General features: G+C 44.8%; 1 protein-coding gene across 1 annotated transcript in view; it reads left to right on the plus strand.

The window, feature by feature from the left end:
* Window positions 1-15,900, plus strand: part of MAP3K3 (mitogen-activated protein kinase kinase kinase 3) — a 64,856-nt gene that overhangs the window by 40,770 nt on the left and 8,186 nt on the right. The window contains exon 7 of the mRNA XM_006833568.1: window positions 14,666-14,799. Coding sequence (XP_006833631.1) covers window positions 14,666-14,799 — 134 coding nt within the window. The remainder of the gene's footprint in view (window positions 1-14,665; window positions 14,800-15,900) is intronic.

Genomic DNA, 15,900 nt, shown 5'->3' on the forward strand with positions numbered 1-15,900 from the left:
TGGTACATCAGGGGATTATAATCATTGAAATGAAATAAATTATATGATTTGTTGAATGTAAAACTGATGATCTGCCCTGTAAACTTTCACTCAATTGACAATAATAACTTTAAAAAAAAAAGGTACATTGGCAAAGAACAAGGCACCGAGAATTGATGGAATACAGACTGAAATCTTTTAACTAAGTGATGTGGGGCATTGGAGGCAGTCACCGAAGACAACTACCTGGCCTGTTGACTGGAAGAGATTTGTATTTGTGCCCATTCCAAAGAGAGGTGACCCAGCGGAATGCAGAAATCATCAGATAGTATCATAAATCCACATGCAAGTAAAATTTTGCTAAATACAAAAATGGCTGCAACCATATATTGACAGAGAACTTCCAGAAGTTCAAGGTTCTGTATTCAGAAGAGGATGTGAAAAGAGGGATATCGTTGCTAACGTCAGATCTTTCTGGTATTCTCAGAAATCAGAGAATACCAGAAAGATGTTTACTATGCTTTATTGACTATGCAAAGGCTTTTGATTGCATGGGTCATGACAAGCTATGGACATTGCAGAGAATGACTATTCTGGGACACTTAATTGCTCTCTTGAGGAACCTGTACATACACCCAAGAGGCAGTTGTTCAGACAGAACAAGGGAACACCGAATAGTTTAAAATCAGGAAAGGTGTGCATCAGGGTGGTATTCTTTCATTATACTTGTTCAATCTGTATGCTGAGCAAATAATCCAAGAAGTAGACTCATTACCTGCATATGCAAATGACACCTTGCTTGATAGAAATGAAGAAGACTTCAAATACTTAATTGATGAAGATCAAAGTCTATAGCCTTCAATATTAATTGTACCTCAAGGTAAAGAAACTAAAAATCCTCAAAACTGGACCAATAAATAGCATGATGATAAAAGGAGAAAAGATTGAAGTTGTCAAAGACTTCATTTTACCTGGATCCACTGTCAACTCTCATGGAAACAGCTGTCAAGAAATCAAACGACATACTGCGTTAGGCAAATCTGCTACACAAGATCTCTTTATAAAGTGTTGAAGAGCAAAGTTGTCAGTTTAAAGACTAAGATGCGCCTGAACCAAGCCATGGTATTTTCAGTAACTTTATATGCATGTGAAAGTTAGACAGTGAATAAGGAAGACCGTAGAAGAACTGATGCATTTGAATTATGATATTGGAGAAGAATATTAAAGGTACCATGGATTTTGAGAAGAATAAACAAAACTGTGTTGGAAGAAATAAAGCCAATTTGCTCATTAGAAGCCAGGATGGCCAGACTTCGTCTCTCGTGCTTTGGACATACTATCAGGAAGGACCAGTCCCTGGAGAAGGATATCATGTTTGGCAAAGTGGAGGGTCGGATAAAAAGAGGAAGACCCCCCAGTGAGATGGATTGGCACAGTGGCAGCAGCAATGAGCTCAAACAGAGTAAAAACTGTGCAGTTGGTGCCGGCCTGGGCAGTGTTTCATTCTGTTGTGCATAGGGTCGCTATGAGACAGTACCGATGGCACCTACCAAAAGCTACAACAGCATAAACAGTGATTAGAGGATGCTCAGTGCTGTGAGAGTGTGTAGCAGCAGATGTGACTTGATTTGGGGTCAGAAAAGCCTGAGACTCTGATCTGAACCTGAGAGTAATTAAACCCAGAGGATGTGGGAAGAGATGAACTACAGGGGCCGAGGCAGGGTAGGGAGTTTGATGTGACTTAGAACCAGAAAGAGGTAACCCAAACCAAACCCACTGCTGTCCAACAGATTCTGACTTACAGCAATTTTATAGGACATACTAGAACTGCCCTGTAGGTTTTCTAAGGCTGTAATTTTTGAGGACTAAGTTGTGCCCGACCCAAGCCATTGTATGCATGTGAAAACTGGACAACAAATAAAGAATACTGTAGAAGAATTGATGTATTTGAGCCATGGTGTTGGAGGAGAATATTAAAGGGACCATGGACCACGAAAAGAACAAACCAATCTGAGTTGGAAGAAGTATAGCCAGAATTCTCCTTGGAAGCCAGGATAGCCAGAGTTCATCTCTCATACTTTGGACATACTTTCATGAGGGACCAGTCCCTGGAAAAGGACATCATGCTTGGGTCATGGTAAACAAGATGGGTTGGCACAGTGGCAACAGCAATAGGTTCAAGCATAGCAACGATTGTGAGGTTGGCGCAGGACCGGGCAGTGTTTTATTATTCTGTTGTACATAAGGTTGCTATGAGTTGGTACCGACCCTACAGCACTTAAGAACAATTTTACGGAAGCAGACTGCCACATCTTTCTCCCACAGAGTTCAAACCACTCACATTTCAGTTAGCAACTGAGCTAACTGTGAGGACTCTTTAGAAAGAAAGTTACCAGTTTACAGTAACTGATCCACTCTGATGACTCACGCAGGACAAGGCAAGGCTGGACAGGGAGGCAGAGCCCTGTAGACATAATGAAGATTTTTATCTTTATCTTGAAAGCAGTGAAAAGGCACTTTAGAGTTTTTTTTTTTTAATGAAGATGAATGGGGTGAGGTGCAATATATTCAGATTCGTGTTTTTAAAAGATCATTCTTGCTACATTGTGGAAAGTAGTTTGGAGGGAGGCAAGAATGGCCAAAATGAAAGAGTACTGCATAGATCCAGGTGAAGGAAGATGAAAGCATGGATTCAACTGGCGACTACTGTGCTAAGAGGAAAGAGCAGGCTGATTTGAAAGATGCTTAGAAGGTAAAGCGGGTAAGACATGGGCACTGCAGTGGTTCTCAAAGTGTGGTCTGAGGTCCCTGGAGGATTCCTTAGACCCTGACATGGGGTGTGCAAGGCCAAAACTATTTCCATAACAATACATACCACAGTATGCTTTGCCTTTTTCCTTCTCTTTCTTTCATGAGTAAACAGTGGAGTTTTCCAGAGGTTATATGCCTGAGGTGATGTCACTGATCTGATGGCTAATGGAATATATGCTTGTGTATTATGTTTTAAAACCTTCTGAGTTTTAAGTTCCATTACAGGAAATATCAATAGATACAGCCCCCACAAAAAAAAAAGACTCTTCAGGTTTCTTGATTTTTAAAGTGTAGAAGGCTTATAAGACAAAAAGGTTTAAGAACCACTGGGTATTGGGTTGAACTTGTAAGCCTTCAGGGAGAAGGAAGGAAGTTTCTGGTGTATGAATCCACATCAGCGGCACTGCCTTTCACCAGGACAGGAATGCTGGAAGATGGCCTGGCTTCCGGTGCCAGGACACAGACCTCACGATATGCTACATTTGAGGTGATTTTGAGACAACTAAGAAGAGAAGTCAAATGAACAGTTAGATATGCAGGTCTCTACCTCAGAGGGGAAGGACCAGGGCTAAAGAAAAACAATAAAACAACTCAAACTGCAGCCCTGAGCCCAGGGGAGAGCACCTACGCAGAGGCTCTGGACGGAGAAGGGGGTGTAGGACTGAGCCCCAGGAACCCCATCACTTAGTGGTCAGTTAAAGGAGGATGAATCTACAAAGGATACAGGAGAGGAGAGAAGCTGGAGGGGAATATTAAGAGGTTGTGAAGAGGAGGCCTTGGCTGGGGACATTGAAACAAGAAGACCTGGACCTAGGGTAAGAGACGTGAGCTTGTTGGTTCATCCACAAATATCTGAGGCTTGCTCTGTGCTGGTGCAGTGGAAGTAGCAGGAAAGGTGAAGAGAAGAGAAAGGCATCAAGGCTAAAACCTGAGGGACTCAGAGAAGAGCAGGAGAAATGGGATCAAAGAAGTCGCTGGTGTAGACTCTCTTTTGTGTAGAAGTCTCCTGCTGGCACTCCCCACTCCCCAATCAGCATGAACATTCAAGTTAGTCTGTCACACTAACTCAGGCTTCAAAAATAAAACAAAACCAAACCTGCTAGGTAATGAGTTAGCCCTTGGGGAGATTGCCAGGCAGGTGCCCTTCCTCATGTCTTGCCTATGGAAATCTACCCCCCTTTGAAGGTGGAGCTCAAACACCATTTCTGGATTGTCCTTGCCACATTCCGACTCCAGCTGGTCAAGTACATCTTCTTAAGTGCCTTTGTTCTTACCCCATCTTTCTCTCTGCCTCACCACTGAATCCCACACTGAGGCAAACCAGACTGTAACCTAGGAGTGATTGGCTGATGAGCAACCAGTGTCAAGGAGTTTAACAACAAAAGAAAAAAAAGGTGGCTAACCGGAACAGCAGAAACACGGTCAGGGCATTTTCAGGCTAGAGATCTGACATGTTTCTGAAAAAAGAGAAGACCAGCAAAAGGAAAGATTGAAGATGGGGAGAGGGTCCATGGGAGAGCCAACTCCTGCAGGGAATGAATGATTAGAACGCCCTGAGGGAGGGCTTCTAACACTTGGCAGGGAGGGGGGTACCCTTCTTCATCAGAGAGGAGAACAGAGCTATTTGGGCTGAGGGGAAAAAGGGAATTTTAACAGGATGAGGTGACTTAGAGTGACAAGGAAGTAAAAGAGAGAGCTGTACTTGGTACAAACATGCAGCTCTGGTCCAGGACTGCAGAGGCAGGAAGTGAAGGACAAACCAAAGTGAGTATCTTCCTCTACTGCCAAACATTTTTTCCTCCTTGCTTTTTTAAACGCTTCTGTGATGTTAGATGAGACCAGAAGCTGTTTCATGGTGGTAGCACCAGCAAACTAAAATCATAATTTTGAAATTTCTGTGCGTACCAGTCCGGTGTGAGCATTGCGAATGCATTGGGCAGTGATTGGTTAAGATCTTCTACTAAGAAAGATATGATTCTTTCCCCTACCTGCCCCCCAGGAGAGAAAGGGGTTTCAAGAAAATAGGCAGTCCCATGTAAATCAACTGTCTAGGGATATTAGTCTTGCCTATATGATCCAAGAGTAAATAGATAAAGGTTTACAAATCAGACTCAGACTAAATGCTTTAGAGAAAGGAAGATCGCTTAAGGGAAATAAGACTCAATGTATCCAGATTACACTCCCAGCTAAGGTTATTCACAGTATAAGTAGATTTGTGTTATCTTTCAGTAATCCAGAACTTGATTGGAACTTAATCCAACAGCATTTTAGGAGGTTGTGGAATAATACCCACTTGTCTGTGGATATTCATCAGCTACATGCTCAAATTTCTGATATAAGTAATTCTCAAAGTGAGCACTGAGTGGCTACTAATTTGCTACCCCTGCTAGAGAGTAAGATCCCCTAAGAACTTGATTGAACCTCAGCATAGTGATCCTGCTTGGTCACCTTAGAGCAGGTGGTGGGCTGGCAACGTCTTGCGTATGGGGTCCCCAGCCGATCTCCTCCCTCCCTGCCTTCCTCGGATGGCGGCTGTTTATGGTGGACGTGTGGCCAGAGACGGGTAAGGATCACGTGGAATCTCGGCAACCTTAAGACAGAGCCATTGCCATGCTTCAATGAGTTTCGATGACTGGTAAGACTGAGGAATTCGCACTGACCGCCTAAGTCAGGCAGCGTCCCTTAAACAAACAATAAATAAGGGGGAATCTGATGCAGACCTAGCAGACCCGGTCAAGAGGTCAAGACCCTGTGGGCCCAAGTGTTGTTGACCGTCCAAACCATAGGCTCTGAGGATCAGACTTTAGCCACCTAGTAGACATAGCAAACTGTCCCTCATCTGATTATTCAGTAATGCTTGTTAGTAATCTCATACATGAGCCCTGGGTATCCACAGACAAATGTAAAAACCTTCCCTAAAAGCCGAGACTGTAAATTAAAACATTTAATAAAAAAAAAAAAAGAAAGAAAATAGGCAGTGACCAAAAAAAGCTCTCTTTGTACTTGCTGTGGCCGCAGGGCTAGGACTCCCTGTGGGGGCCCCTTCCTGAGGAGGAGGCTACTTGGAGAAGGGCTGGGATCAAGAGCCTATCTTTCAGCTTTGAGTAAGAGGCCAGAGCCAAAGATTCAGCATGCCCTAGGGAGAGTGCTTATCTCGGACTGTGCTGCTCTGGGTGTAGGAGGCTAGCAGAGAGCCGACAGGCCCTGGGAGATATGCAGCAAGCCCACAGCTGAAGCCCTGGACAGCAGGACCTTGCCTTCATGGGAAGTCCTGGGCCACTGCTCTTCTCTTTTACTGCACCAGTGCTGATGTGAGGTCCCTGGGCACTCATAGATGGATGCCAGGAATGGGTGTTCTGACAAACCCACTATCCTTGCCCATGTCTGCCTTCAGAGCCCTGGAGGGTGAGCTGTCCCTGGGCTACACTGTGGTTTGTACTATCCTGCTAAGACTCCCTGCTACCACAGTTGGTACCTCTGGAAGCACTGACCAGTCCTGTTCAGCTCTCAGTCTCACTTGATCTTGACCACTGTGTGCGTCTTGTTGGCTCCTGCTTTCTGAAATGAAGATAAAAACAAAACTGAAAATGCTCTGGAGCAGTTCTGCCAACTCCTGGTTTTTCCATTCGCTTCCTCTGATAGCCATTGGTTTGGGGGAGACTTCCCTTTCCTGCCCCAAGCTGTGGGTCTGTGCACAATAGCCCCTGGCCCCCTGCCCATCAGATAACAAGGCTGGCTCTCTGCAGGCAGCAATGTGTATTGGAAAAAGTGAAAGTCTCTGGCTGGAAATAAAAGCTCAGAAGCCTTGGTTATCCCCCCCGCCCCCAGAGCCCTCCTGGCCTGTTGAGCTGGCCTCATGTGAGGTAGTCCCATCCCACCTGCAAAACCAGGGGAGTTTGATGGCAGCTGATGAAGGAAAGACATTGGGAGTCAGGAGGTGACCCTGGATATTTTATGCCAGAGATGGCTCTTCCCAGACACTCCGTGTACCAGATTGAGGGGAGTTTGTTCTGTCTGAGGCTTGTTTTGCACTGTGTCTGGGATTTCATCAGTAAGAGGGAGTTTTTCTTTCCCTCTGCTATAAGAGATATTTCCGATTTGTTCTAGTAGAAGGTGTGATACCTTTTCACTCCCAAGTGTATTGATCAGCGCTCAGTGTTTTAGGACAGAATTCACTGTAGCAAGTTTCAGGAAGAAGAGACTTTATGCACATTCTGAATCACTGGAACAGAGAAACAGACTCCAGGTTAAAACACAACAGAACTGGGGCCACCAAGGGGACCGCTTCCTCCTCTCTAATCAATCAGGAAACCCCGGATCCAGAAGCACACTGCTCCTGCCATGGACAGGGTCTCCAGAACCATCCTGTGTCTGCTCTGGGCCACAGCTGCACCTGTCTTTCAACATCATCAAGGCTGGAAACCAGGTGCAGAAAAAACCAGCCAAGTCCACTGTCCTGGAGTCAACTCCAACTCCTGGTGACCCTACAGGACAGAGTGGCATGGACCCATGGGAATTCCAAGGCCGTAAACCTGTATAGAAGCAGACTGTCACATTTTTCTCCTACAGAGCAGTTAGTGGGTTTGAGCCACTGGCTTGAAGTTTAGCAGCCTGACACAACCTACTGCGTCACCAGGCCTCCTAGACCAGGTGCAGTGCTTCTACAAATGCTATGGCAAAAAACCAGAGGCTCCTGTGACTAAGCAGGAGCAACAGAAAACCTGCTAAATCTCACACGAGTGTGAGTGACGGGCTGCACCAAAAAGGAGAGATACAGCTCTTAACTAGTTAGTCTAACATACCTTGAGTCTAGCCTATTATATCGGCCACCTAGAGTAAAGGAAACGAGTGGAATGCTACTGAGTTCCTACCATGAGGTAGTGTTACGTAGATGCACACCTAGGCTGCTGCACACTAGACCATCACATGTATAATTTCCAAAAAGATTATGAGGTAGATCCCTGCACTTTTGCAGGTGAGGAAATTGAGCTAAGAGTTTAAATCACAGGACTGATGTGGCAGAGCCACTTTCCACATTCCAACCCTGCTTGCTTCTCCAGGATTGCTTTGTTGCTGGCAAATTTTGCCAACATACAGACCGAATTTCCACAGAACATGTTAGACTACTACGATGGTGGGTAACCAAGTCGTCCCTGTATCCACAGCCAGGAGTGGTGGACAAGGCATGTGGCCAGTGTTTCTAAGCAAGAAGTTAAATTGTGCTGTGTTTGTGGAGTTGATAGGGCTTGAAGAAATGAACATTTTTTCCACATGTGCACTGGAATTTTGTTCTGCAATGGCAAGGGACATGGCCAGGTACATACATGGTTTTCAATAGCTAGGACACTTAAAGTGGAGTCACTTTCTTATCCTCGGTCCAAATGACTGCAGACAGAACAGCTCTGATTTTTTGTAACTTACTGTGAATTGAGTGAAGGTTTACTGAACTGATCATCAGACCCATATTCCACAAACCATACACTTCATGCCAGCACAGACTGTACTGCCCACCATGCCCATCAGTTAACAGCACTGACCTCTGTTCACTTTACCTCTTGCGTTGCCTCTGCCAACCTCGTCTTGTTGTACATTGCCTTCCCTCTCACCCAAGTTAGCATGTCTACTCTGTACCCAGTGAATAAATCTCCCTTTCTTTCCACTCCTGGTAACCATCATAGATATCTGTTTTTGTGTGTGTGTGTGTGTGAGTGTGTGAATTATGTAATAGTTTACATGGGCAAGCATTAGCTTTACATTCATCTTATCATATATCGTTTCATTGTCATGGTTACAATCCACTCCATGCATCATTGACCAACCAAAGGGTATACCCTGTAAGCCTGCCACCGGGTCATCAGCACACAGTCTCTCTCCCTCTCTGGGTCTAAAGTCCCCAACTGCTCCATGTCTCCACGTCATGGTCTCTGCCTCCATCTTTGGCATCACTGCTTCTCTGGGTAGGGTCCCACTCCCCACTCTTCTCCCTTGATGGTCCCAGGGACCTCCGCTCCTAGATTGCAAAGTCAATCACTCCCATCCATTTGCTACAAAATGTCTACCTTTACCTTTCCAACCCTCACAATTATTCCTGATAACAATTATTCACTTGTGTCACAAAAGACGTATCCACATCTCCTTTCATCAGCCCCACCTAGACAGATTGACTACTACTCAGTGAAGATTCTACCTTCCTCCACACCCTCTGGATCTAGGCTCCCTCTTGAGAACCTGTAAGCCAGTCACTTCTCGCCTTCGTAGGTGTCCTTCCCCTCCCCCCCATTTTGGGTAGCCAATGTCCAAGTTGCCCATCCCTGTCTACTCTGTGTATGGAGGGGGTGGGCATAGATATTCTTTTAACAAGAAAACCTTTTCTTAATTTTTTATAACAGTGGTCTCATACATTATTTGTCCTCTTGTGATTAATTAATTTCACTTAACATAACGTCCTTCAGGTTCATCTGTGTTATTCGCGGATGCATTATTACTCTTCAACATTGCATTGTATTCCATTGTGTGTATGCACCACACTTGGTTTAAGCATTCTTCCGATGGTAGGCATTTAGGCTCACTCCATCTTTTGGCTACAGTGCATAGTGTTGCACTGAACCTGGCTGTGCGTGTATCTGTTCCTGTCACAGCTGTCATGACTTGAGGATATATACCAAGTAGGATTGCTGGCTCATATGGTATTTCTATTTCCAGCATTTTGAGGAAGCCCCATACCATTTTCCACAGTGATTGCACCATTTTATAGTCCCACTACCAGCAGTGTAGGAGGGTCCCAGTCTCTCCACACCCTCACCAGCATTTGTTGTTTTCTGTGTTACTGAATTTTGTTAATCAATGCTGGGGTAAGAGGACATTTCATTGTTGTTTTAATTTGCAACTCTCGACTGGAGTCCTGGTGTGGCGCTGTGGGTTAATGTGTCAGACTACAAACCTGTTTGAACTGCAAGATCGGCGGTTCAGGCTCACCAGCTGCTCCTCAGAAACCCTATACAGGGTCACTAGAGGTCTGAATTGACTCGATGGTACTTAACAACAACAACATTGGTTAATGATCTTCATATGCTGTGGGCCTGAATGTCTTCTTTAGTGAAGTACGTCAGAACAGCTCTGAATGTGAGCTGTGAGAAATGTAGCACCCAGTTTTCCCTGTACACTCAAGAAATCCCCACCTTAGCCTGTATCGTGCTTCTGAGAAAAAAAAGGCTGTTACCTGCTATATGGTAGCAGGGCCACCTGTTCTCTGTGTGGATCACTCAGAGGGAGCTGGTGAACCAGCCACCTCGGAGAGAAGTTTCCCCTTCCACAACTGTGCTGAATGGCATGCCCACCCTTTTTGGAAATCATTTATGGTCTTGAGGTTGCCTTGACTAATTTCATTACTCTGTTAGTTCGTATCTATCTATATCTCCAAATTTACTCCAAGAGCAGCTTCAGTTTCTGCCTGGGCTTAGAAAACTTGACAGACTTTGAGATCATTTGAAAGGCCTGGCTCAGATACCTCTTTATCCAGAATTGGGATAGAGGCATGGGTGTTGGAGCAGGAAATCCAGCAAAACTTAATGCCAATTTTCAGCAGTTTTGTTTCTGGTCTCTGTACTCTGTACTCTGGAGTCCAGTGGGGGGAGTGATTATGGAAGACCCCATATTAGCCTTCCCCAGTGAGACACATAATTGTCAGTGGTCCCCAAGAGGAGCTTGTGTTGATGTCTCCAGAGAAGATACTGGAAAAGTTCTTGGTGGTGAATTTATTCAAATGTCTTGGGCACAACTGAAATGAGTCATGTGTTTCCAGTGACCAACTTCATGTGGGAGGTGGGAATCCATTTCTTAAAAGAACATGGAAAAGGATAGCCTCCTTAGAAACTGTCTTCCAAGGACACCCCACCCCACCCCTGCCCCTACTCTTCCTTGTGGCTTCTCCACTAAGGTATTTTCCTTCCTTCTGAGAGTGGTTAGAAGGACTCATCCCGAGGTCAGGGTGTTTGAGTGCCAGGAATGTGTTAGGCTGACTGTTCTTCTACCGTGTCCAGAGAGCCATGTCTGCACACTACTAGCCTCTCAGTAGATGCTTAGACCCTGCTGTATCATTCAACTTAAAGATGGTTACAATGGAAAAGTTGTTGTTCTGTGTATTTTACTAAAAGAGAAAGGAAGGTAGGGGTCGGCAGTTTATTGGTCCCATCTACCATGTTAGAATCAGTCAGATTCCCCCCAGATCTTAAGCTATCAAACTCGTTCTCTCTTTCTTCTGTAGCTATCCCCTCTAGAGCCTTCTGTTTAATTTCTGGGAACCTCATGCTACAGCACCTAACTGGACTGAGGAACCAGCCAATGAGGAAAGCAGCCTGCTTTGTTGCGGGATGGTCCGGGCATTCTCCTGGGACAGGAGTCTGGAAGGTGTGGGAAGTGTGAGATAAAGGAGTGTAGGATCCTCTTACTTCTGCTTTTCTCTGTAGCAGGATACATTTGTTCCCTCCAGAACAGGAAAAGGGCTCAGGATAAGAGCCCTATATTTAAATTTTGAAACAGTCGGAAATAGTTGTGTATAGGTATCATCACAGCTTTCCTGAGCCTTCTGGTGATTGGGTCTTCTATTTTGCCTAGTAGAATTTGAAAGGGAAAAATAATGCAAATTACTGGCCTCAACTTTGTCTTCTCTGATTCATGGAAGACAGCAGTCAGAAAAAGCGGCTTAGCTAGGAGCAGGAGACCTGTTTTCCTAGATTGGAAGTATGTATGACAGAAAAGCATGGCTTAGTGATCACATAGCACTTTTGCATGCCAAATGTCCCTCAGTGGTATTAGAATGGTAAACCACTCCAGCTTACCAGCTAATGCGCTGAACCCAACCCATTGGCATTGAGTCGATACCGACTCATGGTGGGTGACCCTATGAACAGAGTAGAACTGTCCCAGAGCATTTTTAAGGCTGGGAATCTTTACTGAAGCAGACTGCTGTATCTTTCTCCTACAGAGCTACTGGTGGGTTTGAATCGCTGACCTTTGGGTTAGCAGCTGAGTGCTTAGCTACTGTGCCACCAGAGTTTCTTGATATAGTAGATCAGCATTATAGAGGTATTCTTTTCTTAATTGTAAAATACAAGGCGCTGTTGTATATTGTTGTTGTTAGGTGCCATCGAGTCCGTACCAACTCATAGCGACCTTATGCACAGCAGAACGAAACACTGCCCGATCCTGGGCCAACCTCACTACTGTTGCCATGATTGAGTCCATAGATGCTGCCACTTTGCCAGTCCATCTTGTTGGGGATCTTCCTCTATTTCTCTGATCCTCCACCTTACCAAACATGGTATCCTTCTCCAGTGACTGGTCCCTCCTGACAATATGTCCGAAGTATGAGAGACGAAGTTTGGCCATCTTGGCCTCCAAGGAGCACTCTGACTGCACTTCTTCCAAAAGGATCTGTTGGTTCTTTTGACAGCCCAAGGCACTTACAGTATTCTCCTCCAACACCATAACTCAAAAGCATCAATTCTTCTACAGTCTTCCTTATTCACTGTCCAGGTTTTGCATACATATGAGGTTATTGAAAATACTATGGCTTGGGTCAGGGGCACCTTAGTCCTCAAGCTGACATCTTTGCTCTTCAACACTTTAAAAAGGTCTTGTGTAGCAGATTTGCCTAATGCAATACGTCATTTGATTTCTTGACTGCTGCTTCCATGAGAGTTGATAGTTGATCCAAGAAGAATGAAGTCCTTGACAACTTCAATCTTTTCTCCGTTGATAAGAATGTTGTTTATTGGTCCAGTGGTGAGGATTTTTGTTTTCTTGACATTGAGATGTAATCCATACCGAAGGCTGTGCTCTTTGATCTTCATCAAGAAATGTTTTAAGTCCTCTTCACTTTCGGCAAGCAAGGTTGTGTCATCTGCATATCGCCGGTTGTTAATGAGTCTTCCTCCAATCCTGATGCCACGTTTTCCTTCATAGAACCCAGCTTGTCGGATTATTTGCTCAGCATACAAGTTGAATAAGTATGGTGAAAGAATACAACCTTATCGCACACCTTTCTTAATTTTAAACCATTCAGTGTTCCCATGTTCTGTTCAAACCACTGACTCTTGGTCCAGGTACAGATTCCTCATGAACACAATTAAGTGTTCCAGAATACTCATACTTCGCAATGTTGTCCATAGCTTGCTATGATCCACACAATCAAAAGCCTTTGCGTAGTCAGTAAAGCACAGGTAAACATCTTTCTGATATTATCTGCTTTCAGCCAAGATCAGCAATGATATCTCTCGTTCCACAGCCTCTTATGAGTCCAGCTTGAACCTCTGGAAGTTCTCTGTCAATGCATGCTTGCAGCCGTTTCTGTATTACCTTTAGTAAAACTTTACTTGCATGGGATATCAAAGAGATTGTCCGATGATTTCTGCATTCCGCTAGGTCACCTCTCTTTGGAATGGGCACAAATGCAGATCTCTTCCAATCAGTCGGCTAGATAGTTGTCTTCCAAATTTCTTGGCAGAGATGAATGAGTGCCTCCTGTACCTCCTCACTTTCTTGAAAGATTTCAATTTTTAGTCCATCAATTCCTGGTGCCTTGTTCTTTGCCATTTCCTTCAATGCACCTTGGACTTCCTCTATCAGTATCATTGGCTCTTGATCATATGCTACCTCTTGAAACGGTTGAACATGAACCATTTCCTTTTGATACAGTGACTGTGTATTCCTTCCATCTTCTCTTGATGCTTTCTTTCTGCATCATTCAATAGTTTGCCCAGAGAATCTTTCAATAACAAAAGTTGAGGCATGAATTTTTTCTTCAGCTCCCCCAGCTTGAGAAGTGCTGAACGTGTTCTTCCTTTTTGTTTTCTGATTCCAGATCTTTGCACATTTTGTTGTAATATTTGGTTTTATCTTCTTGAACTGATCTTTGGAATTTTCTGTTCAGCTCTTGGACCTCCTCATTTCTTCCATTTGCTTAGCATCTCTATGCTGGAGAGCAAATTTCAGTGTCTCTTCTGACATCCATTTTGTATATATGTTGTATATTTTGTATATCTATTGTAAAGCTGTTGTATATCTCCTGAGAAATAAAAAGCGCCTTGAGTCTTGATTTACTCCTGTGTTGAGTAAAGCAAATACTTACTATCTTCAGGATTGAAGGAAGGATTCTGTGAAAAAATAAACATAAAAATACCTTGCAGAATGCTTGACACTTCGTAAGCACCCTGAAAATGTCTGTTGACCTCTGTTGTAGAGATGTTGAAAATCATATGAAGTGATTGCTTTGAAGGTCCACCTAAACATAAAAGTACCGTGTCGATGTAGGGTAATGTTACCACTCATGATGGCTGGGAAGGGTGGAAATGGATATGGATGAAGGAAGTAGCCTCTTGTTCCTTGCCAGACCATTGAGGGGACCTTCTGACCTGCTACAGGTAGACAGGTAAGGGGAGGCACTGATGAGAGGAACAGGGTCGCCCACAGAGATGGAGCGAGATGTAGAACCTGTTGCCTTTCCCTAAAACCTCAAGATTTGGCTGATGGGGTGACCGTTTTCCTAGGTTCATCCTAGGATGGAAGGAAGTAGTGAGAAATGAGGAAAAGGAATTTGAGTAGAAAGACATTATTAAGGAATTATTGTATTCAATAATAATTGACATTATAGGGTTTATTCTGGTTTGTGGTTAGTCCAGGGTTCTGGTCACATGTATTCTAGTGCTGTGCTCCATCTCTGGAGTTTCCTTCTTCTTAGGAAGGGACTTTGTTTGCCTCAGGGAGCTCAACTTCCATGGCTATGGTCCATCAGAGTCACATCCTGACCTCGAGTCTCCTGTCTCGAAAGCTGCATGTCCAGGGCTGTGTTGTCAAAGTCCTTGTTTCTACACTCCAGGCTCCCAGAATCCTGGCCGAAGCTCACCTCCCCCTGGTTATGTGCCAGAGCGCCAGCAGCGCATCGCCCGGCAGGGCTCCTACACCAGCATCAACAGTGAGGGGGAGTTCATCCCAGAGACCAGCGAGCAGTGTGTGAGTATGGGGGCAAGCTGTGACCCTGGCTGTGTCAGACCAGCAGGACAGTGGGGCTTCCTCAGTAGATAGGGCACAGGACTGAGGGCCCTTATAAACCAGACCTGCCAGAGATGGGATCGAAACTACCTAGTCTCATTGGTGTTGGTTAAGCATGTTTCCTCTTCTGTAGTCATCTTGCTGATTCTCCTGCAGAACACCACTGTGATGTGTATATACATCCTTCCAACCATCCCTCGTGTCAGCAGAATTTTAACATAGTACTACTAATCCTAAAAGGTCAGGTTTTGCTTTTCATTGGCTCTGTTTTACTTTTGCAATGGTGCCAGGTTGAGAGTAACCAATATTTAAATTACATTGTGGGTTTGGTTACTTTGGGTGAACTTTTGTGATGGTTGTTGTTGTTGTTGTGAAATGCCGTTGAGTCGATTCCGACCCATAGCGACCCTGTATAGGGTTTCCAAGGAGCAGCTGATGTGCTTGAACCACCGACCTTGCAGTCTGCTACATTAGCCCACAGCGCCACACCAGGATTCCTGATGATGGTAGACAGCTGTATTATTTATCTATTGGAGCTGTGGGATAATGCTCTGGACCACAAGGTCAGTTTGAGCCTCCAGGTCAGCAGTCCAGCTGTAGGATAATGTGCTGGACCACAAGATCAGTTTCAACCTCAAGGTCAGCAGTTCAAACCCACCAGCCACTCCTCAGAAACTCTATACAGGGCAGCTAGAAGCCACAATTGACTCATTGGCACTTAACAGCAACAACATAACAAATCACCACCAACGTAGTAGCTTAAAACAGCATGCATTTATTGTTTCTCCGCTTCCCTCCTCACGGGTCTGGGCATGACATAGCTGCTTCTCCACTCAGGGTCCCACAAGGCTGCAGTTGAGGTGCTGGCCCAGCCACACTCCTTCTGGAGCTTGGGGGTCTCTTCCACTCTGCTCACAGCTGTGTGGCAGAGTTCAGCTCCTGTAGCTGTCGGACTCTCTTCCCTGGTTGTTGTTTTTTTTTTTGCTGACTCCCAGTCAAAGGCTGCTCTTCTCTCCTGGAGGCTACATGGCCCACTCAGACATGGCCGCTCACTTCTGGAAG

The sequence above is a fragment of the Chrysochloris asiatica genome, unplaced genomic scaffold, assembly GCF_000296735.1.
Source record: "Chrysochloris asiatica unplaced genomic scaffold, ChrAsi1.0 scaffold00007, whole genome shotgun sequence".
In the NCBI taxonomy this organism is placed as follows: domain Eukaryota; kingdom Metazoa; phylum Chordata; class Mammalia; order Afrosoricida; family Chrysochloridae; genus Chrysochloris; species Chrysochloris asiatica.